This window comes from Pseudorca crassidens, chromosome 14 (genome assembly GCF_039906515.1).
Source record: "Pseudorca crassidens isolate mPseCra1 chromosome 14, mPseCra1.hap1, whole genome shotgun sequence".
Classification (NCBI taxonomy): domain Eukaryota; kingdom Metazoa; phylum Chordata; class Mammalia; order Artiodactyla; family Delphinidae; genus Pseudorca; species Pseudorca crassidens.
Window position 1 is genome coordinate 44053518 of NC_090309.1, and position 25610 is coordinate 44079127.

Here is a 25610-nt window from a genome sequence, read left to right on the forward strand (position 1 = left end):
AAGTGTAGGGTGTGAGTGATTTCCAAGTTCTCTACCTGAGCGTGTGTGTGTGTGTGTTCTCTAATTTACGTCTTGGTCATATGTGTATATTATCTTTCCCCAATAATGTATAAGCTTCTTAAATACAGATGCCGAGTTTTCCATTTCTTTAATATTTTCTCTCTGGTGTATTTTCTTGTGATTACTAATATTTTAATAATAAATAATTGAAGTTTAATCTTTTTCTATATGAATTAGAAGAACAAGGGAAAGAGTTTATAACTAATTTTTAAATATTCTTAAATATTCTAAATTTTTAACTACATTATACTAGAAAATAATGAATTGAGGAATCTCAATATTAAATCCCTCATTAAGCGCATATTTAAACATGCCTTTGTCTTGTATTTAAGATAATGAATCATCTGTATTACTACATTACTGTCATCATACAGGAGTAATATGATATTTAGTGACTATTAGAAATCTCCATTTAGGAAAAACATTTTGGAGAAAAAAACCACTGAGATTAAATAATTTATTATCATTGCTAAGATGAACACATATACTTGATGAGTCAATTTTATGCAGAACTTTAAAAAAATAGTTTTAATACAGTATCAAAATTTACACAAGTATTTTGTCAAAAGACCAGTGTTCCTTGTATTAGCTTCTGCAGGCTCTACTGCAGGCACAGAAGCTTGTTTTAAATGTCTTCAGAGTGTAGGAATACAACAATTTAATGATGAAGGCTTTTCAAGAGAAGGTGTAAATATAGCAATTTTCTTTTATAGAGTAATAATATTCTTAAAATATATAACATTTTAAAAGAAAAGCTTAAATGGTAACCCAATTACAATAATTAGAGAATTCTATAGCAAATTAATTCATAAATATTTTCTGAGACCAGAGGGCTGCTTTTTCATCACAATAACATTCAAAAAAGTGTAACAATTCCTTCACCAATGACAATTAATACATGTGTAATGAGCCTGTTTAAAAACAAGAGCAACAACAGAATATCTGCTATGAATCAAATCTAAGTAATTTAGAAGAAAACTGGGAATTGTTGCATTCCTACTTTTATAATCTTAAACTACAATATAAAGTTAGCATTCGTTCACAGGCCTCTTGCACATTCATACAAGAAACTATCGTTGCATTTGGATAAACACAAAATACCTATCATAGCATTTCCAATACACAGTCTATTTTTATATATATATATATATATATATATATAAAATATATATATATACACCAAAAATAAGGAAAGCAAAGCAAAGCTAGCACACCTCCTTTTCAAACCTCAAGCAATCTGAACAAGAGCTTTTAGCTTCAATAATGAAGGACATGCGTCAGTTTCATAAAATGTTAGATAACTGCTGTAGGCTAAGAAAGCTTTTTTCATAAATGCAGTGCAATATTTTAAAGTTTACAGAAAGTTTATTAAGTATAACAGCATGTCTAGAAATTAAATTGTAGAAATTAACATCTCACGGCTGGAAACACTTAGAAAAATTGTTTGCTTGTTCTTTAATTGAAACTGTTAATATTAACATTAATGAATACACTGAAGATGGAGGTTGATGTGTTCCCAAGATGTGTCTTCATGAGCAATACATTAAGATGAAAAGAAAAGATATATTTACTTTGATCAATTAAAATAAATGGTACTCGCTGATAAGCACTTGACAAAGTCCTGCTACCCTCCTAGCTGGTAAGGAAAATCTATGTGGTATTTTTAGCACCTCAAAAGTCAAAACGAAATCCCAGAAACCTAATCTTATCTTGCGTTCAAATCAATTATGCATCAGGAACTAGTATTTTATTAACTAAAATATAATAGGTGACCAACTCTCCAACTTGGGAAGCTGGAAACCACCTCTTATCTTGAACAATATGGTAGAACACTCCCACCATTATATGCAATGATTCAATTCTATCAAAACCACAGAGGCTCTACTGGACTCTTCCAATCATGCAGGTTTCCCAATTACAATTTTCCATCTGAAGAGTCAAAAACTTTTAGTTCTAATGAAAATATTGGTACCAAAATGGTGATTTTCAAAGCTACCTTGTTTGAGATTGACTGTTGTGAACATTGAAGTGAGAGACAAAATACAACTTCAGTTACACTAAGGATTTTAGAGGGAAAATATGTGCAATGTACAATCACTCCATGTTATTCCATGAGTCCAGGTTTGTGAAAATCCACTCTTTTCTTCTGTCTCTCTGGCAGTGGTGATGTCATGTTTGAAAGAGAGTCCTTCTCACATGGGTCCTTTGTACTGGTTTCCAGACAAATGCTGCCTAATTCCAGGACACGAACCTGCAGCATCTCCAAGTTTCCTCCATACAACCTTAAGAAAAAAAAGTAAGCATCTTAATTGTCCTCTTCCACAAAGACATGTATATGTTTTTTTGTTCTAAGCGGGAATCTATGAGAGGGACAAAAAGGAATATAAGACAAGAGACAAAATACTCACATATTTTGTCAAACACAAACACAAAATGAAATGTGATACAAGTTTCTAAATCACAAGAACTGCTCAACAGATGGGACTACGACGCTTTGTTAGCAACCAGGGTCAGAATTAAAGAATGACGTGCCAGCTTACACTAGCTGTGAGAGTGGTCCTCAACTCTAGCTGCACACTGCACACTGGGAGTTACTCAGACAGGTATGGTCATCTATTTTTTGTTTTAAAAGCTTTCAACATGATTCTAATATCTAGCCAGAATTAAGAACACATGAGCAAAATCATCCTGGTTCCTATATTATACCTCTAAAATAAGGGATACCAAAATGTTAAATAGCTAAGAACAAACGCTCCTTCATTGTCCTTAGTGGTTTAAAGTCCCTGAGGTGGTAGCATTAAGGGTCAGTGGTAGAGTTCCCTGGTTTCCCCTGCGAAATGGGGGCCTCAGTTATCATAAATCTTAGCTACCCAATATGGTATCTCGGATTACCACAACAGAAAGCATACAGATGCAGGGAAAAGATAAGAATAAATTCAAGAGTCACTAAAACAGATACAACTACAATATGCTAAAAACTGGTCCATTTTAAAGGGACAGTAGCCAAAGGTGAGATTAATAAGTAATTGTTACTGAATTCAACAACGACATACCAATATACTAACATTAATTAGGAAACACACAGTAAGTCATAACCCTCTTAGAGTGTTTCACTATTAGGATTATGATCAGATTAATTCCACAAAAATTTACATTGCTCTAACATGAATACAAACCCGTTGGCTCATTAATTATTCATAGATTGTGTTTCTCTGTTTTCTCTTTTAAAAAGAGCAGATACTCCAGGGAAGCCAAGTACTATTCACAGTACTACATAAGAATATATAGGGTTCTGTCTACCTTCATTTCAAAGCCCATGTAACTATTAGTCTCTCTGTTTTAGCAGGCACAACTATGTGATGGAGATACTGTCATGTTTGAAGGGAACTGTAGTATGGTCCTTAACTATTTGGAAAGGAATGATATAGCAATGGATGGCTCAAATTGTACCCAAGGGAGCTAGGAAAGTGTCACTTCTCAGTACACTGACTGAAGAGGCACAAATTCTGAATCAGGAAGCCAAGGAATGCTATGGACTTTGCCTTTCTAGCCCTTAAATGGTATACATAATTACATCTACCCAGAACGCTTTGATGTCTTGGTTAGAAGCAGAGGATAGAGCCAAATGATCAGGGACGTAAGGCAGTAGATGATTACAACTCAAAAGTGCAACCCCTCTTCAAGTATTCAAATGTAGAATGCAATGGGCCTTAACCCTGAAATTACTATGTGGTGAAAGGAAACTCAGAGAAGGCAGGACTCTGAAATAAGCCAAGGATACAGAATATTAAGGCGGACACAGAGTAGTGACTCATTAACTGAAAGCAGAACAGGTGGGTATCTGAGATGACCAGTCAAGTATTTCAACTGTTCTCAGGGAATTGACAACAGCCAAACAGACAAACCTAAGATAACTAAGACTACAAGATAGATTTACTATTTCTTAGAGGGCAGTGTATGTTTGGGGTATAGCTTGGGAAGAGAATAAAAGCACTTGGTGCTGTGAAGAAGAGTCTTTCCATTGTATAGATGTTAACTTATCTCCAGAAAGAATACCAGACACTGAGAAGAAACAAGCTCTGAGTCTTTTAACGGCTATCACATTCTGAGAAAGCTTTACATTTCTGTGACGTTACTGTAAAAGCACATAGTTCCTCTAATAGGTTTCATAATCTTACGTAAGTTATTTCTTACAAACTATGAAACTGTCTCACAATCTGTATTTTTCTTTAATCTCCAATATTTGCTATGTGTTTTTGATATGTAACTTACCATGGTGACACAAATATTTTTTTACATCTTTATTGGAGTATAATTGCTTTACAATGGTGTGTTAGTTTCTGCTTTATAACAAAGTGAATCAGTCATACATATACATATGTCCCCATATCTCTCCCCTCTTGTGTCTCCCTCCCACCCTCCCTATCCCAGCCCTCTAGGTGGTCACAAAGCACCAAGCTGATCTCCCTGTGCTATGCGGCTGCTTCCTACTAGCTATCTATTTTACATTTGGTAGTGTATATATGTCCATGCCACTCTCTCACTTTGTCAGAGCTTACCCTTCCCTCTCCCCATATCCTAAAGTCCATTCTCTAGTAGGTCTGTGTCTTTATTCCCGTCTTACCCCTAGGTTCTTCGTGACCATTTTTTTTTCTTAAATTCCATATATATGTGTTAGCATACGGTATTTGTCTTTCTCTTTCTGACTTACTTCACTCTGTATGACAGACTCTGGGTCCATCCACCTCATTACAAATAGCTCAATTTCGTTTCTTTTTATGGCTGAGTAATATTCCATTGTATATATGTGCCGCATCTTCTTTATCCATTCATCCGATGATGGACACTTAGGTTGTTTCCATGTCCTGGCTATTGTAAATAGAGCTGCAATGAACATTTTGGTACATGACTCGTTTTGAATTATGGTTTTCTCAGGGTATATGCCCAGTAGTGGGATTGCTGGGTCATGTGGTAGTTCTATTTGTAGTTTTTTAAGGAACCTCCATACTGTTCTCCATAGTGGCTATTCACATTCCCACCAGCAGTGCAATAGTGTTCCCTTTTCTCCACACCCTCTCCAGCATTTATTGTTTCTAGATTTTTTGATGATGGCCATTCTGACCGGTGTGAGATGATATTTCATTGTAGTTTTGAGTTGCATTGCTCTAATGATTAATGCTGTTGAGCATTCTTTCATGTGTTTGTTGGCAGTCTGTATATCTTCTTTGGAGAAATGTCTATTTAGGTCTTCTGCCCATTTTTGGATTGGGTTGTTTGTTTTTTTGTTATTGAGCTGCATGAGCTCAAGTTCCCTCTATGCCTACTTTCTGCAGGGTTTTTATCATAAATGGGTGTTGAATTTTGTCGAAAGATTTCACTGCATTTATTGAGAGAATCATATGGTTTTTCTCCTTCAGTTTGTTAACATGGTTTATCACATTGATTGATTTGCATATATTGAAGAATCCTTGCATTGCTGGAATAAACCCCACTTGATCATGGTGTATGATCCTTTTAATGTGCTGTTGGATTCTGTTTGCTGAGGATTTTGTTGAGGATTTTTGCATCCATGTTCATCAGTGATATTGGCCTGTAGTTTTCTTTCTTTCTGACATCCTTGTCTGGTTTTGGTATCAAGGTGATGGTGGCCTCGTAGAATGAGTTTGGGAGTGTTCCTCCCTCTGCTATATTTTGGAAGAGTTTGAGAAGGATAGGTGTTAGCTCTTCTCTAAATGTTTAATAGAATTCGCCTGTGAAGCTATCTGGTCCTGGGCTTTTGTTTGTTGGAAGATTTTTAATCACAGTTTCAATTTCAGTGCTTGTGTTTGGTCCGTTCATATTTTCTATTTCTTCCTGATTCAGTCTTGGCAGGTTGTGCATTTCTAAGAATTTGTTCATTTCTTCCAGGTTGTCCATTTTATTGCCATAGAGTTGCTTGTAGTAATCTCTCATGACCTTTTGTATTTCTGCAGTGTCAGTTGGTACTTCTCCTTTTTCATTTCTAATTCTATTGATTTGAGTCTTCTCCCTTTTTTTCTTGATGAGTCTGGCTAATGGTTTATAGTTTTGTTTATCTTCTCAAAGAACTAGCTTTTAGTTTTATTGATCTTTGCTATTGTTTCCTTCATTTCTTTTTCATTTATTTCTGATCTGATCTTTATGATTTCTTTCCTTCTGCTAACTTTGGGGTTGTTTTGTTCTTCTTTCTCTAATTGCTTTAGGTGCAAGGTTAGGTTGTTTATTTGAGATGTTTCCTGTTTCTTAAGGTAGGATTGTATTGCTATAAACTTCCCTCTTAGAACTGCTTTTGCTGCATCCCATAGGTTTGGGGTCGTCATGTCTCCCTTGTCATTGTTTCTAGGTATTTTTTGATTTCCTCTTTGATTTCTTCAGTGATCACTTCGGTATTAAGTAGTGTATTGTTTAGCCTCCATGTGTTTGTATTTTTTACAGATCTTTTCCTGTAATTGATATCTAGTCTCATAGCATTGTGGTTGGAAAAGATACTTGATACAGTTTCAGGTTTCTTAAATTTACCAAGGCTTGATTTGTGACCCAAGATATGATCTATCCTGGAGAATGTTCCATGAGCACTTGACAAAATGTGTATTCTGTTGTTTTTGGATGGAATGTCCTATAAATATCAATTAAGTCCATCTTGTTTAATGTATCATTTAAAGCTTGTGTTTCCTTATTTATTTTCATTTTGGATGATGTGTCCATTGGTGAAAGTGGGGTGTTAAAGTCCCCTACTATGAATGTGTTACTGTCGATTTCCCCTTTTATGGCTGTTAGTATTTGCCTTACGTATTGAGGTGCTCCTAGGTTGGGTACATAAATATTTACAATTGTTTTATCTTCTTCTTGGATCGATCCCTTGTTCATTATGTAGTGTCCTTCTTTGTCTCTTCTAATAGTCTTCATTTTAAAGTCTATTTTTGTCTGATATGAGAATTGCTACTCCAGCTTTCTTTTGTTTTCCATTTGCATGGAATATCTTTTTCCATCCCCTCACTTTCAGTCTGTATGTGTCTCTAGGTCTGAAGTGGGTCTCTTGTAGACAGCATATAAATGGGTCTTGTTTTTGTATCCATTCAGACAATGTGTCTTTTGGTGGGAGCATTTAGACCATTTACATTTAAGGTAATTATTGATATGTATGTTCCTACTCCCATTTTCTTAATTGTTTTGGGTCTGTTATTGTAGGTCTTTTTCTTCTCTTGTGTTTCTTGCCTAGAGAAGTTCCTTTAGCATTTGTTGTAAAGCTGGTTTGGTGGTGCTGAACTCTCTCAGCTTTTGCTTGTCTGTAAAGGTTTTAATTTCTCCATCAAATGTGAATGGGATCCTTGCTGGGTAGAGTAATCTTGGTTGCAGGCTTTTCTCCTTCATCACTTTAAATATGTCCTGCCACTCCCTTCTGGCTTGCAGAGTTTCTGCTGAAAGATCAGCAGTTAACCTTATGGGGATTCCCTTGTGTGTTATTTGTTGTTTTTCCTTTGCTGCTTTTAATATGCTTTCTTTGTATTTAATTTTTGACAGTTTTATTAATATGTGTCTTGGTGTATTTCTCCTTGGATTTATCCTGTATGGGACTCTCTGTGCTTCCTGGACTTGATTAACTATTTCCTTTCCCATATTAGGGAAGTTTTCAACTATAATCTCTTCAAATATTTTCTCAGTCCCTTTCTTTTTCTCTTCTTCTTCTGGGACCCCTATAATTCGAATGTTGGTGCATTTAATGTTGTCCCAGAGGTCTCTGAGACTGTCCTCAGTTCTTTTCATTCTTTTTTCTTTATTCTGCTCTGCAGTAGTCATTTCCACTATTTTATCTTCCAGGTCACTTATCCGTTCTTCTGCCTCAGTTATTCTGCTATTGATCCCATCTAGAGTCTTTTTAATTTCATTTATTGTGTTGTTCATCATTGCTTGTTTCATCTTTAGTTCTTCTAGGTCCTTGTTAAATGTTTCTTGCATTTTGTCTATTCTGTTTTCAAGATTTTGGATCATCTTTACTATCATTATTCTGAATTCTTTTTCAGGTAGACTGCCCCTATTTCCTCTTCATTTGTTAGGTCTGGTGGGCTTTTATCTTGCTCCTTCATCTGCTGTGTGTTTTTCTGTCTTCTCATTCTGCTTATCTTACTGTGTTTGGGGTCTCCTTTTTGCAGGCTGCATGGTCATAGTTCCCGTTGTTTTTGGTGTCTGTGCCCAGTAACTAAGGTTGGTTCAGTGGGTTGTGTAGGCTTCCTGGTGGAGGGGACTAGTGCCTGTGTTCTGGTGGATGAGGCTGGATCTTGTCTTTCTGGTGGGCAGGTCCACGTCTGGTGGTGTGTTTTGGGGTCTTGTGGACTTATGATTTTAGGCAGCCTCTCTGCTAATGGATGGGGTTGTGTTCCTGTTTTGCTAGTTGTTTGGCATAGGATGTCCAGCACTGTAGCTTGCTCGTCGTTCAGTGAAGCTGGGTGCTGGTGTTGAGATGGAGATCTCTGCGAGATTTTCGCCGTTTGATATTATGTGGAGCTGGGAGGTGTCTTATGGACCAGAGTCCTGAAGTTGGCTCTCCCTCTCAGAGGCCCAGCACTGACTCCTGGCTGCAGCACCAAGAGCCTTTCATCCACACAGCTCAGAATAAAAGGGAGAAAAAGTAGAAAGAAAGAAAAAGAAAGGAAGCAAGGAAAGAAAGAAAGGAGGGAGGGAGGAGGGAAGGAAGGAAAGAAAGGAAGAAAGAATATAAAATAAAGTTATTAAAATAAAAAATAATTAAGAAAAAATAATTTTTTTAAAAAATGAAAACAAAACCAAAAACAGATGGATAGAACCCTAGGACAAATAGTGGAAGCAAAGCTATACAGACAACATCTCACACAGAAGCATACACATGCACACTCACAAAAAGAGGAAAAGGGGAGAAAATCATAAATCTTGCTCTCAAAGTCCACCTCCTTAATTTGGGATGATTGGTTGTCTATTCATGTATTCCACGGATGCAGGTCCATCAAGTTGATTGTGGAGCTTTAATCCGCTGCTTCAGAGGCTGCTGGGAGAGATTTCCCTTTCTCTTCTTTGTTCTCACAGCTCTTGGGGCTCAGCTTTGGATTTGGCCCCGCCTCTGCGTGTAGGTCACCAGAGGGTGTCTGTCATTTGCTCAGACAGGATGGGGTTAAAGGAGCAGCTGCTTCGGAGACTGTGGCTCACTCATGCTGGGAGGAGGGAGGGGTACGGAGTGCAGGGCAAGCCTGTGGCCTCAGACGCCAGCGTGACGTTCACCAGCCTGAGGTGTGCCGTGCGTTCTCCCGGGGGAGTTGTCCCTGGATCACGGGACCCTGGCAGTGGCGGGCTGCACAGGCTCCCCAGAAGGGGGGTGTGGATAGTGACCTGTGCTCGCACACAGGCTTCTTGGTGGCGGCAGCAGCAGCCTTAGCGTCTCATGCCTGTCTCTGGGGTCCGCGCTGATAGCCCCGGCTTGCGCCCGTCTCTGGAGCTCCTTTAAGCAGTGCTCTTAATCCCCTCTCCTCGTGCACCAGGAAACGAAGAGGGAAGAAAGCAGGTCCAGACTTTTCCCTGGACTCCCTCCCAGCTAGCCGTGGCGCACTAACCCCCTGCAGGCTATGTTCACGCCACCAACCCCAGTCCTCTCCCTGCGCTCCGACCGAAGCCTGAGCCTCAGCTCCCAGCCCCGCCCGCCCCAGCAGGTGAGCAGACAAGCCTCTCAGGCTGGTGAGTGCCGGTCGGCACCAATCCTCTGTGCAGGAATCTCTCCACTTTGCTCTCTGCACCCCTGTTGCTGTGCTCTCCACCGCAGCTCCGAAGCTTCCCCCTCCGCCACCCCTGCCCGCGAAGGGGCTTCCTAGTGTGTGGAAACCTTTCCTCCTTCACAGCTCCCTCCCACTGGTACAGGTCCCGTCCCTATTCTTTGGTCTCTGTTTATTCTTTATTCTTTTGCCCTGCCCAGGTATTTTGCCCTGCCCAGGTATGTGGGGAGTTTCTTGCCTTTTGGGAGGTCTGAGGCCTTCTGCCAGCGTTCAGTAGGTGTTCTGTAGGAGTTGTTCCACGTGTAGATGTATTTCTGGTGTATCTGTGGGGAGGAAGGTGATCTCCGCGCCTTACTTTTCCACCTTCTTCCCCTCGTCTCGACACAAATATTTTAAATCAACAATTTTTTCTCTTAGCTTTTAAATAGTTTCCAAATATAAGAGTGCTAATAATCAGATTTGAACTACATTTTTTTCTCAAATTTCGGTGATAAAAGATGCCCTAGAAAACTTCTGAAGGTACACGAAGAGGACAATGAAGGATTTTTGGAAATACAGGTGAGCAAAAATCAATGCAAAACTTATCAAGATCCAATTCATTAGTGGGTTGCTTCTACGACTCAGAAATAACTTTTCTAATATCTAAAAATCTTTCCTCAAAAAACAGTCCTGCTGTTTTACAGACGTTCTGCCATTAAGCACAATGGAGATGGTCTCCTCTGCAAGCTATTGGGTTGGCCAAAAAGTTCGTTCTGGTTTTTTCTGACCAGATGTTACAGTAAAACCCAAACGAAATTTTTGGGCCGCCCAATACGTTGATTTTCATTCTTGAGGGAAGAAAATGGCAGTGGCAGTGCCTAGATTAACTACACTTGGGAAAGTGGAAAGGGCTGGTCCTCAGAGAAAATCTGGGTATACATCTGACTTCACTGTTCATTAGAGAACAATTTGGGCAAGTAACTTAGTTTCAGAATCTTAGTTTCTTCAAATATAAAATGCAAGTATGGGGTTCTTATCGAGGACTTCCTAACCCAACTGCCTATGATCTGGGGTGAAACCCAGACCTCTGAATTATGAAGGAGCCTCATATGACTCTTCGAGAACCACTGGAGGTGTGACCTTCTATGCTCCCTTCTAGTTTTACAATTCCTAATGTCTGAACTTTAAAATTTATCTGAGGGAAATGTTCAAATTGAAAACCTTAAGGACAGGCAAAAAGCTACAGAAGATGAACAGTGATGCATTTAGGAAATTATGACATCTAGAACCAACGACCTTTTGAAAACAGACAAAAACAGATATGTAGGAAAGGAAAGCAGCCACAACACAAGCAAGCAGGAGCCTATATGTGCTGGGGCAAGAGTGTTAAAATGCCCATGGGACCTACTTTAACATTTACGGGATTCCAGGAACACCTCAGGGAGGTACATAAATGAGATAGCTAATAGCCTAAAGCTGAAGGGTATTTCCAAGCAATTTTGATACCCTAATGAACAAAGACTAGAGGGATAAAAGTACAGTATAAAGCCAATTCAAATCAGTGCTTAAAATAATCAGCCATGAATTTTTGCTTTTAAGAAATGTCTTCCCCTATCATATTCTACTTAGCTTTTTAACAAGCTTCACAAATTATAGTCTTGATCAAATGATACATCCAAGCATATTACTAAACTAAAATTACACAGGCTGTGCACTGTGAAAATAGCATGTCTTTTTTTTTTTTTTAAACTGTGCTTTTCTATGACTTCATAAGGTAGATTTCTGTGTAGCTAACTCTCTCTTAAGTTCGTATCTATCTACCTACCTCTTCCTATTTTGAGCTTGCATCAACCACTGAGAGGTAAAGGTACTGCTTGGCATGACAGGAGCACACATATCATATGCATGAAGAACTAAGCAAATATTACCTATTAAGATAGGGATTTTTTCCCCCTAGTTACAAATAATCTGAAGAAGGTTGTGTTTTCTTTATCACAGGTTTTTAAACATAATTAAGGAAAATTATGAAATGGAAACTTATTTTATCAAAACTAGTAACATTTTAGAAAATTTATTCAAAAACTTTCACAATTCATTCTGCAACACAGAAATTGGCTGATTCTTGCTTACCTGAATATTTTACAACATGATTACTGTGTTAATAAAACTGCAATAAAATTTACTAAAGAAAATCAAGGGAAGGTTGGTTTTACTTTCACATAAAAATAAAAAGGCATTTGGCCAGCATTTTAAAAAGAATGTATTCATGAAGCAATAACTAAGCTATGATGAGGTTTTCAACATAGAATACACAATAAAGCACATTAAACTTACATTGCACATTTCTCTGACTATAGCTTTTTCTGTCTCACTAAGGTCATGTTCATACTCTTTACCCTGTTGACGATCTATAGTTTCCTGAACATCCAAGACCTGGATTTGTTGAAAAAGAAAAGCAAATTTCACATGGAAAAAAAACTTGTTAGTTATGAATAAAAATCAAGGCGCTCCACTTTGTAAAAACCTTTAGTTTTCTCCATGTCTGCATATCAGAGTGGATTAGCATATGGCAAAATCTTTTAAAAGAGTTGATTGTTCTGAAAGCTATCTGAATCCTACTTGATTTTCAAATGGCCATTAAGAGCAATCTATTGCATCACTAATAGTCAATTGAATTCATTAACAATTAGATGCATTTAGTTACTTTGGTCATTAAGATAAACTTGATTGTCAACCATTTGGAGACAGTCAATAATTCTTGCTCCATTGTAAAGACTGGCATGTAATTAATTAATTATATTGCTCAACAGTCCAGATGATATGTAGACACGGCCTAAAGAAAAAAATGACTAAAAAAGGTAATAGTCACAGCTGAAACTGGTCAGAACCCAGAAATATGTAGCATAAGAACTTTTTGTTAACATTAACACTAGTGACCTCACAGTTCTTTCCTAGACATGTTTCTGGTGCCTAGGAAAGGACTAGGCCACAGCTCTTTGACAGAAGCAAAGAGAGACAATGGCTCCCCAGTTGTGAAAATATTTGAGCAACACTAAATATTTTTCATTTTTTCATCTGGGAATGAGACGCTTTTAAACGATTTTAGGTTCTACTTCTCTAAATTATCACTAAATGGATTGAGAATAAAATTCTGTTCAAAAATGTCTTTAAAATTTTCATGTCAGTACTTTCTGTAGTAAAAAAGAGGGCAAAACTTTCGCTTTGAGTGCTGTTTAGTTTTCTCTACGTCAGCTTACATCAGCTTATAAATCAAATCATTGATGTAGCAAAAAAAACCTTTTTCTAAAAGCTCCTGTAGAATCCACACTGAACTGTAACTCTGCTAAGCTCCCTGGTTCTGCTGTTATCATGGTCAGTGCTGATAGCCACACCTAAAGACGTCACCTGAGAATTTGCACCAATGAACAAACAGGTGGACCAAAATAAATAACTCAGGCCCAAAGTGGGACCTTCATGTCGAGTTCATGGATACTGAGACTACAACAATATTTACCCGAGTTCAAATCTGTAATAAATGATCTCACAAACTACTTTCTCATTAACTCAAAACTTCTGGCCATTATTACTCTGTAGGTACTACTTCTTTAAAGAAGGATATGACAGTGGTAAATGAAAGCCTCATCCTGGTACTCAACTCATATTAGAGTCAGTTCACATTTTTTTTATACTTAGAGGAAATCACTGACGATGCTCAGTGAATATTCACAGAAAACTTAACTCCTGGAACAAGCTCATTTGCCTACAAATTCGATTTATAATGTACCTCAGAGAAGTGTACTTAAGTTCAGTTAATTTCTACTAAAGGAAGTGAAGCTCTAGTTAATAGTTAGGAATTTTAAAGCAAGAAAAACGTGGTGTTATCACAAGTGGGCTAACTCCTCACACTGGCTTACAACAACGCTTTCCCCACAGCTATGACCATGGAGTTTATTAAAGCCTAGACATTTAAAAAAAACTTATCAGAAGATGAGAAAAGGAGCCATTGTCCTGACTATTCCTTTCAGAACAGAACAATCTTATGATATAAATCAGCTCTACAGTGGTAGCTTTTAAAAACAAAACATTGAGTGGCTACATTTCCTTTTTTTACACTGAGATGTTCTGAGGATGCATTTCCCAGAGGCTATGTTTGCACATATTTCTGTTTCAACTCGTGGAAGCGAACCTATTCTATATTCAAGAGCTTCCAGTTACCCAATCAAGATGCTTCAGTTGCTTGGCATTACCCATTGGCCAAGTGAGGACACTTAACGTGTTCTGATTAAAACATAGTATCTTCCTCTCGAGATAAAATTTTAGATGAAAATTAGAGAATGAATTCAGAGAAAATTGAATAGCTCTTCCTTGCCCTCCCCTTCCTTTTAGGCCATACTACCACAGCTGCCTTGAGAAATTTGGGAATGGTGGCAATGTGACCCACTGCACTGATCTGATTCCAATTGCACAAGGCAATAGGCTGAAACAGGTTTCAAACAGTTTGGAAAGCAGGGCAGCGTGTTGCCTTTGGAGTATGTGCAGATACTAATACTACAGGATTGAAGCTACTCCTTCATTTTCCCGTTTCGGAAATGCTTTTCAGATCGCTAGTGCCTGATTTACGCTAAAGTAACACCTTCTTTAGCATGCTGTTCGTACTAAACAGTATCCACATGCTGTCGCAGAGAGCAAGCCAGTTGATAAACCAGCAGCCCAGACACAGGGCGGTGCCCAATCAGTATGTGCTTGAGAGAAGCAAACTCATTTCATCTAAGTTACAGCAAAATATAACAAGGCAGCTAAAGCGACTGCTAAAACAGTCATCCTCAAGTAAATATTCTGCAGTTCTCATCTACTTCTTTGCTTTCTGCATGCCAAGGAAAGCGTGGGCCCCTTCACAAGAGTGCATCATCAGGCGGTTGATAAGTCATTCTGAAACCAAAACAATTTTAGAAAAGTCGTTGAAACCCATGTGGCAAAAGCAGGACTGAAGCACTCTACTTACTTTATGGCTCAGAAAGGTTTGACCAAGGCTACATGTTAGGAATTATAGATAATTTGGAGGACAGTGTTTTATACTTTGGAACTGATGAAACTTCAAGGAACTGTCTCAGTTTTTAAGATTTTTATTGCCTGCCGTTTCTTCTCAGAGAGGTAAATATTTACACTGCTTATTATTAATTTTACTTATTGGAAAGCTCATTACTGGTAAAGAAAAATAAATGATAAATTTCAGCCAGATCTTTTTTTAAGTCATTGCTGAAGCTGAAGTATAAGCAAAAAATAAAATATCTTCATGAATAAGACCATATATCTATTTTCTAATACTCTATAAAGAAGCATTAAAGCATTAACTAGAGTTTGAAGACTTAATTTCTATTTAATGGTGAACAGAGTAGGTTTTTGTTTATTTGAAAACTTTCAGTAAGTTGCACAACGTACTTCAGTTGCAAAAAGAAAGAAAAATATGGTATCTTTCCTTATTTTGGCCAACTATTAACTTCCTACATTTGAAGACATCCATGCTACAAACATTGCACAGAAAATACCTGTAACAGTATTTTACACATATGAATATACATGCACATCAGACTTCAACTTCGATGCAGATAGATATGAATCACATTACTCAAAACAAAATGATAAAACTAGAGATTCAATTCAACCATAAGTATTCAAACCCACTATTAGTTTAAAAAAATTAAAATCATACTTTAAAACTTAAGATAAAAAAAAAGTTACACCATAAGGGCTCAAAAAATAAAGTATCTATGGTTAAAACGAGACCGTGAGGATTACCAGACTATAGCGAACAAGCCACAACACAACTGAAGTACTGGATAAACGGCTGTACACAGTTGGTTACCTTAAGAGAGTGTACCACGGGTTCAGGCTGCTGAGAAGGTGTGGTATGTCCACTGAAGCTAGCTGGAGAGTTGGGTGAACTGTTACTCCCATCAGCCCCTGATGACAACCTAAAAGAACCCTTAGTAGAAAATCAACAACTTTGTTATTAAAACAAAGGTCGTTTATAACTGCAGAGATGTCATTCAATATTCAATTTCACTGCCAAACAAGAATTAGCCATTTTGTTAATTTTCTCTAGCCTGTCCAAAGATGCTATCAACCTGTTAACTGGAAGACACTCTCTGCTTGACCAGCAGAAAAGAAAAAAAAAAAAAATGTAACCAAGAGCCATCTCTATGCATTTCCAGATGTCACTTCTGATTTACCAAAGAGAGCAGTGCCCCCTAAGGAATGCCCATTAAGAACATTTCAAGAATGACTTTTTGAAACTTAAAGATACTCAAGAGTAGGGAATTTGTGAGTTACTCCACAGCTGAGTTAAACATGCTCACTCAGCAAGACAAATGCCATATTCCATACGTCTCAGAAAATGCAGACACATCACCATTTCTCAAAGGCATATTGCTGCATTTGAGAAATGGTGTCCCTTATAAACCCTTCTTTGAGGGAAAGACCTATGGTGGAACATTTCCCAAAGAGATTTAACCATATTCAACATCTTCTTCAAGAATTCTCTTATTTTATGGACTTTTAAAAACTGAAAAACAAAACATCACAAATTACATATTTGTAGTGTAGTGACTCTTCAACTGAACTGCTGAGAAGTCAGAACTTGGGCATTATTAATTTGACCTGTGAGAGTCACAGTCACCCATACAGGAACTGGGAAAAAGTAAAAAACATCACTTTTTCTAGGGGTTCCTTGGGAAAAAGACTAATGGATCAGGAAAGAAAAAGAACAGCAGTGATCTATCCTCCTAGCAAAAACAGTCTAATGGGAATTGCCCAAACCTGTTTTTAGGGCCTGAGAGATTTTAATTTCTGTCCATCAACAAATCTACAGATTTTTTCATAATAGATTAATAACTGTTCCCTTTAACTTGATCCTATGAATCTAACCCCCCGAGAAGGAGCCAGGGAAGGTGCATCATGTGTGAAATCATGAAAGGAAGAAAAAACAGTGATCTGGGATGTTAATTTTCCAGCATCTACAGGAGAGCTTCTATGTTGTGCATTTTGGGGATGGGAGGGAGAAGCTGAGCACAGGTTACAGGTATGGGTTTTACACAAACACCACTATTTGTAGAGAAATTAACTCTTCCTGTTGAGTTTTACAAAGGTGATTATTTATATGCAACTTGGAAAATCTCTCTTCCCTTGTCATTGTCCTTTCTTCCTGTGTCCTTGAAGGCTATCCTTGCCACCTCACAAGCCAACTGAGGCCATGTTTTTTTCCTAATGCAATCAGGTCAGGTCCTGCCCCCGCCCTCACTAGCCAACAGGGAGAGGAAGCCATGGAATCTGACATTTAGGTGACCTCTCCAGCTTCTGTCTGCCCTTGCAACTAATGATGAAATTAACAGGAGGTGATGAACAGAACATACAATTATTATAGCCCCAACCCCCTCTGGGAAAAAATTGTTTATAATATTTGTTTTGCTGTATTTGTAATTTGGATCAAATCAGACATAATAGTACCCAAAACAAATAATAGAAAGGAAACTGTTTGAAGTTTAAAGATGGTTAATAATAGGCACACACTCCCCCCACCAAATTTGGGCATCCTCTTCCTTTGTAGAGATCAAATATTTCCAAAGCGAAGGAGTTATAAAGGAAGCTCTTCTTCCCTGAAAAGCCCTGATCCTCTACTAGTCTCTTTCCTGGCTGGTATCACCCTTATGAACTCTTTGGAAAAGGCTTCTGAGGTTATACAGAGTTCACATGAACCCTCTCATTTAGACTCCACCACTGCAGTGCTGTTTCCTCTGACTGGTAATCTAACTTGGCAACAATCCTTCCCCCTCTGGGATACACTCCCTTCCAGTTCTCCCTTTCAAATCCTTTTCTGCCCAGCCCTTCTGTTTCAAAGGTTCCCTTCCCAGACCTGGCAAAATGGTAGGCATGCCAAATTCTAGCTTGCTATGCCTTGGGCACGGGACCTCTATCTTTCAGGGTATTTTGGTTTAAGAGAATTTCTGAAATCAATGATAAGTAGCTTCCCTAAACCAAATCCTCTGGGCAATTAAGCATTGTTTAAACTTAAGGAGAGTCCTGTCTGTTCAGAAAAACATACCTTTTTATTAAAGAAGTTTCATCATCATCATGAAGGCTACAATGGAAACTACCCAGTGGAGAAACACTTATCATTCAGGGATTAAAGTTCTACTTAAAACTTGTTTTGCGAGCCATGGACTGGTAATCACTAGAAAGGTCAAGGTTTATATTGTATGTAGTTTTTGTGAAGCCGCAAAGGTTACTGAATGCTGGTTAAGTTGTACACTAACAGGTGCTAAAGAGTTTTCTAGATTATAACAGAAACAAGCACCTCATTCTATCACATCTTATTTAGTTACTATGAAATAAAAGCTTAGATTTCTATGTGCTTATTAGTAGAATCAGACCAATACCTGGAGTTTTCTCTGGGCTCCATCAATACATATTCTCCATCGAATAATACATTTTTCACTGAAGTATTTTTAAAAATATGCTACTGGGTGAAATACTAGCCCAACAAATAATTTTAAACAGTCCCTTGGAGTTTATTTCAGTAAGATTTAGCCCGTTTATTTAAATTGTATCTTGGCTGGCTCAGGAGACAGGGAATTTAAAAAGAAAAAAATCTTACTAAAATGGGAAATGTGACTCCCAGCTTTGGGGTTGCTTATCTTCAGGCTACACATGATCACACAGTGCACGTACCACCTCTTGGGTCAGCAGTCAATTTGAAAGGGCAAGGAATAATTTTCTGGGCTGGTCGTGAGACATCTGATGGTGTCTAACAATTCATTTCCATGGCCACTGACCTTTAAACTCCTTTTCACAAAAGGTGCAGGTACTTTCCTCCTCCTCCAGTGTTTGGGGTTATTCAACTTTCACCCCCAGGTTCAGGGAAAAAAAAAAAAACACTGAAGGCGACCATTTAGGAGGTGAAATAGACTCTACTCCCGCCTTCCCTCCCTGATTTGGACACACAGTGACTTTCATGTGTACAGACTTATTCTTTCCCCCCCAGTATGACTTTTCCTCTAGCAGCAGAAGCCATCTGGTTATGCACAAGTAAATCAGCAGCTGACTCGTCTTCACTCACCGGGAGAGTGGGCAGGCATCGTCCTATTCCTCGGCACCCTTGCCACCACTGCCAGACCCGCCGGGCTCTGGGCCCCCAGCCTTTCTCCATATTTGAGCTGTTTCTAGTTGGAGGTTGCCTTCTATTCTGGGTAGCCTTATATTTGGAACAATATAGTACAATCACTCAGAAAAATACTGTTTCCCAAGTCTCAAGAAAGCATATAGAATAAGAAGCTTAATGAAATGAACCACAATGACCACAATGGCAAGCTGTAACATGCACCTCTAACTAGGGAAAAAATTAAAATAAAAACTCACTGAAGTCCTGTGTATGAGAGCTAATGCTGATTTTTTTAAAAGTTTTGGGCAAAGGTATAACTAATTCTCAAGCTATCAAAAAGGGACAGATGATAATGCCAAAATTCCAGAAAAAAAGAAAAAGGAAGCTATTTATACAACTTAATTTTGTTGGTTTTATTTGTGAGAAACAGAATTAACATAAATCTTACAAGTATTTAAAACTGCAACTTAGAAATTATTTAAATGCAATTGGGAGCACTCTGACCTTATGTTAAGAAACACAAGTTGGGTAGATATATTCAACACTCAGAAAAACTGACACTGCATCAAATTCTCAGCAAAACTTCTGCACACTGGAGAGTATATAATGAACCAAGAGATCACCATTGCATTAAAGTAACTATTTTAAATGAGACATATACACAATTATCAACATTTCTAATTAATTGGTTAACTCCCAAATTTCTGTACTGGTTGGAACTAAGACATCACAACTGACATAAAAAGAAAATACAAAATTTTTTTCCCCCTGAATTTCAGGTTTTTGCCATGACCAAACTGTGTAATTTTATTAAAATGATCAGAAGCAAAATGAACTAATTTGAACATAATTTCCTTTCCCTGCCAACTTTCACTAAGACCTGTATCTAAGAATGCTATATCCTAAGGAATAAGAAACAATTTTTAAAATATAGAAAATTCGCAAATATAGTCCAAAAATTCCAGTGTCCAAATGTTTAAGTTAATTTTAGGAGATTGAAAATGAGAATATAATTTTTTAGTTCTCATTAATCTATTATCCTTGAAGTATGTGCTTTACTGTGAATAGTACTGGTCTAATTTTGACTTTTCTCTAACTTTTCGAGGCTGAACCATAAAGGAAATGTACCATGGTCTTAAGCGAAGTAAAAAAGGGGAGCAATCTTGACCAGCAGTTGGTACTCACAAAACTTTTTCCTGAATCTACAAAATCAATACCAGTTACCTATTAAATAAGTAAGTCACACATAATCCTCACATATAACAGAGAAAATTATAGATTTACACTTGGACCATAATGATCATTTCATCAAAGCAACACTGATTTAAACTTTGCTCTTTTAGTAATCATTTCATATGTCAGTGTCTAATTTATTTCCAACATCAAAAGAGTTATATCCAGGGCTTCCCTGGTGGCGCAGTGTTTGAGAGTCCACCTGCAGATGCAGGGGACATGGGTTCGTGCCCCAGTCTGGGAAGATCCCACATGCCGCGGAGCGGCTAGGCCCGTGAGCCATGGCCGCTGAGCCTGCGCGTCTGGAGCCTGTGCTCCGCAACGGGAGAGGCCACAACAGTGAGAGGCCCGTGTACCGCAAAAAAAAAAAAAAAAAAAAAAAAAAAAGAGTTATATGCAATAATTTATAATATGGTTGATGGGTTAAAATTCACCTCCCATCCCAAAATGCATAGTTCTATTTCTGAGATGATCATTAACAACTAATGCAGACTTTTTACAAGTGAGTTCTATCTTCTAAATTTGGTTCTCTCCAAGTCTTACACATCTCTCAGATCTCATGTGTTTTTGGATTCAATCAAGTAAAACATAAGAACATCTTTCATTCTTCCTTAGTGTGTAGCAAGATTAAATCCCAATGCCTCTCCACTGTAACAAAGCTTATTATCATAACCATGAATCTAAGGTAACATCTATAACCATTTAGAGGCCTGCTGAAAAGAGCAGTCATTTATTTTCCCACTTTCAGAAAGTTGATACAACATGCAATAGCTACGCCTTTCAGTATCTTGTAACAGGTTCTTTTTAAACATATTAAATATAGATTGTATAGTATTATTAATCCCATAAGAGGGGGTGATATATGGGCCAGTTTTTTATGGAAGAATAAACTACTTGATGATATCATTTTAAAGGAATAGGTCCTCTTTTAGAATGAGGATTATTGACTTTCTACTCATGTCAGCAATTTTCTCGTTTTAAGTCAGGTCATGGAAAAATGTGTCTAGACCAGCCATCATTTTTGACCTTCGAGTAAAATATATCTGAATAATACTTATATACCAATGAAGGCTTAGCTCTCTGCTAGCTCTACAATTGTCAATCATGACATTTTTTGAAGACAGTTTCATAAAACATAAGCCTTCAATAACTCAGTGGTTGGAGTTATTTCTGGCAACTTCAGAGCGTAAAGTGGGGAAACCCAGATTCCAGCCATCAATTGGGAGAACAGTTCCCAACAACCTTAAGAAAGTCACTTCCTATTCTCTGAGGAATTCTATTTTGCTTTGTTTTCTGGAGTTTTCCAAAGATCCAGACTCATTTAAAAAAAAAAAAGCATGTGTGAATGACCCTACTACTCCAATGGAAATCTGTGTACTCATCAACTACTTTATATACAGTTACTTAGAGTAATCTGCAGATTATCTAGTACTCTGCAAATTATTTTACCTTGCTATATAGCAAAGTAATGCTCTGCATCAAGACTGTGTGGGAGGTGACTTACAGATCACTTACTGTGTGCTAAGTACTCATTATAGAAATCACAAATTCTAATACTCTAAGCAAACACCATCGATAAGGAAATAAAAGCACACCTCAACATAACATAGGCCATATATGACAAGCCCACAGCTAACATCATACCCAGGGGTTGAAAGCTAAAAGCACTTCCCCTGAGCTGAGAAACAAGACAAGGATGTCCTCTTTTGCCAGTTTTATTCAACATGGTGTTGGAAGTCCTAGTCATAGCAATCAGACAAGAAATAAAAGGAATACAAGTTGGAAAGGAAGAAGTAAAAGTGTCACTGTTTGCAGATGACATGATACATACAGAGAAAATCCTAAACACGCCACCAAAAAACTGCTAAAGCTCATCAGTAAATTCAGGAGAGTTGCAGGATACAAGATTAATATATAGAAATCTGTTGCTTTTCTATACACTGATAATGAACTATCAGAAAGAGAAAGCAAGAAAACAATCCCATTTAAAACTGCATCAAAAAGAATAAAATACCCAGGAATAAACTTAACCAAGGAGGTGAAAGACCTATACTCTGTAAAGTATAAAACTCTGATGAAGGAAATTGAAGGTGATACAAATAAACGGAGAGATATCCTGTGTTCATGGACTGGAAAAAATAATACTGTTAAAATGTCCACGCTACCCAAAGCAATCTACAGTCAATGCAGTCCCTATCAAAATACCTGTGACATTTTTCACAGAACTAGAACAAATAACCCTAAAATTTATATGGAATCACAAATGACCCCAAATAGCCAAAGCAATCTTGACAAAAAAGAACAAAGCTGGAGGTATCATGCTCCTTGAATTCAGACTATACTACAAAGCCACAATAATCAAAACAGTATGGTACTGGCACAAAAACAGACACATAGATCAATGGAACAGAACAGAGAGCCCAGAAGTAAACCCACGCACTTACGGTCAATCAAGCTATGACAAAGGAGTTAACAATACACAATGGGAAAAAGACAGTCTCTTCAATAAGTGGTGCTGGGAAAACTGAACAGCTACATGTGAAATAATCAAATTAGAACATTCCTTCACACCATATACAAAAATAAACTCAAAATGGATTGAAAGCCTAAATGTAAGACCAAAAACCATGAAACTAGATGAAAACATAGGCAGAACACTCTTTGACATGAATTGTAGCAATATTTTTTTGGATCTGTCTCCTAAGGCAAAGGAAACAAAAGCAAACAAACAAACGTGACCTAATAAACTTAAAAGCTTTTACACAACAAAGGAAACCATTGACGAAAATGAAAAGACAACGTACTTAATGGGAAAAAATACTTGCAAATGATATGACCAATAAGGGGTTAATATTCAAAATATATAAAACAGCTCATAAAACTCAATATAAAAAAAAACCTGATTAAAAAATAGAACACCTGAATAGATATTTTTCCAAAGAAGACATACTGATGGCTAACAAGCACATGAAAAGATGCTCAACACCACTAATCATCAGAGAAATGCAAATCAAAACCACAAAGAGGTCAACCCCCTCACACCTGTTAGAATGGCTATCATCAAAAAGACCACAAATAACAAACGTTGGCAAGAATGTGGAGAAAAGGGAACCACTGTGCACTGTTGGTGGGAATGTAAATTGATGCAGCCACTATGGACAATGGTATGGAGGTTCTTCAAAAAACTAAAAACCGAACTACCATATGATCCAGGAATTCTACTACTGAGTATATATCTGAAGAAAACAAAAACAAATTCAGACGGATACACACACCCCAGTGTTCACAGCAGCATTATTTACAATAGCCAAGATACAGAAGCAACCTAAGTGTCAGATGAATGGATAAAAAAGATGTGGTGTCTATACACACACACACACACACACACACAATGTAATACCACTCAGCCATAAAAAAGAATTAAATTTTTACATTTGCAACAACATGGATGGGCTGGAGGGTATTATGCTTAGTGAAATAAGTCAGAAAGAGAAAGAAAAATACTGTATGTTACCATTTATATGAGAAATCTAAAAAATAAAGGAATGAATATAACAAAACAAACAGATTCATGCATCTAGAGAACCAACTAGCGGTTACCAGTGAGAAGAGGGAAGCGGGAAGGGGCAAGACAGGGGTAGGGAGTTAAGAGGTACAAAGTACTAGGTATAAAATAAATAAGCTAAAAGAATATACTGTACAGCACAGGGAATATAGTCAATAATTTATAATAACTTTAAATGGAGTATAATATATAAAAGTTTTGAATCACTATGTTCTACACCTGAAACTAATATTGTAAATCAACTAAACTTCAATTTAAAAAAAACCAAAAAATTAAAAAAAAATTTTAGTATTAGAATTATTATATAATGTAAAAATGAAATGAAATAAAATAAATCATGAATTCTAATACTATAAGCAAACACCCTAGATGAGGAAACAAAAGCATCCCTTCAAATCACTGACGAAGATAAAACATATTGGTACTACTATTCCTCTTTAATGACATGATATCTGGAATATCTTTTTCCATGAAAATTGAGATTTGGAATACTTTCTAGTATTGTCCTTAAAATAACTGACCTCTCCTTCAAAATTAAGGAAAAAATATGAAGCCATTCAAATTTTTAAAAGATCATCTAAACGAAGAGAGAATACTTATATTACTTATGGTCTCACTGAGGAAAATTCACAATGTGAGTTTTAAGAGAACTAGCAAGATGAAGCTATTGTGATTATTTTCTTGCTACTTTATGGTTATATTTTATTTATTACTCTTAGTAAAATTATTTTAATTGACACTCTGGAAGCTTCCATTCTTTTGCCTTATAGAAATACATTTTAAAAACATCTTTAACAAGAATAAAAGAATACTATGTTTTTATATTTTATTATATAAAATACGGGCTTCCCACTTAGATATAAATCAGATGTAATGCATTTGTAACAAACATTAGAGCTCAGCCCCTCATCTATTATAGGAAGTCAACTATGAAAGCCTGAAGATTGATCGACTAAAGTGGCTTCCTGTTAGTTAAAGATGTTTAATATTTTATAAGTCCAGAAGCTAGGTCAAACTATCAAACAGTGCATCATACCTCATGAGAATGCATACCTAGTTTAGGAGGGAGGATGAATCCTCTCTTTCCCTATTATATGGCAAGAGCAGGTGCTTTGCTTAATCTCATCAGGAAAAAAATATTTTGTTCAGTTTGATCAGTCTTCATTCTGAAATGTTGCAATACTGTACCAGCACACAAATAAATGCTCAGATCAGAAGAGATTTTAAAGGTCACCTTGACAAATCTTTTCCAAAAGATTCCTGTCAATGGGCTTAGAAATGCTCAGAGACCCTCTGCTTTGCTCTAATAAATAATAGTTGACTGTATTCAGGGAAAAGTACTTTTTTATTTAAATTAACTAAAGAATCTATTCAGTACTAATTTAAAATATTAGATAATTTACAGATACTCGTTTATTCACTTAACAAAGTATTTAGTAAGCACGTACCAAAGATAATATTCCGTATAATGCCAAGTAGGTCTCTATTCCAATAAATTTTTGTTGAAAGAAAAGCACAGTGAGTTCAGATCATTGACTATAGGGTCACAATCAGGCCTAGGTTCAGATTCTTTTTTTTTTGATGTGGACCATTTTTAAAGTCTTTATTGAATTTGTTACAGTATTGCTTCTGTTTTATGTTTTGGCTTTTTGGTCGCAGCATGTGGGATCTTAGCTCCCTGATGAGGGATGGAGCCAGCACTCCACTTCATAGGAAGGCAAAGTCTTAACCACTGGACTGCCAGGGAAGTCCCTAGGTTCAGATTCTTGATCTGACACTTAGCCCCTGCATGACCTCTCTGTGTCTCAGTGTCCTCGTCTATAAGATGTGTATAAATAATGGTACAATGGTACCTCAGTCTATGGGT

The 25610-nt window shown here is 37.2% G+C and overlaps 1 protein-coding gene across 8 annotated transcripts in view; it reads right to left on the reverse strand.

Annotated features, from left to right (window-relative positions):
- Positions 1-503: 503 nt before the first annotated feature.
- CCDC85A (coiled-coil domain containing 85A) overlaps positions 504-25610 on the reverse strand; it is a 685546-nt gene continuing 660439 nt past the window's right edge. For 3 of the 8 annotated variants that reach the window (XM_067705042.1, XM_067705041.1, XM_067705040.1), the window contains one exon: positions 504-2342. In XM_067705042.1, the coding sequence (XP_067561143.1) occupies positions 2293-2342 (50 nt within the window). In that variant the 3' untranslated portion in view covers positions 504-2292. Of the gene's footprint in view, positions 2343-12125; positions 12225-15654; positions 15775-18903; positions 19039-25610 lie in introns of all 8 variants that reach the window. The other 5 variants (XM_067705036.1, XM_067705037.1, XM_067705038.1 and 2 more) reach the window with 5 other exon arrangements.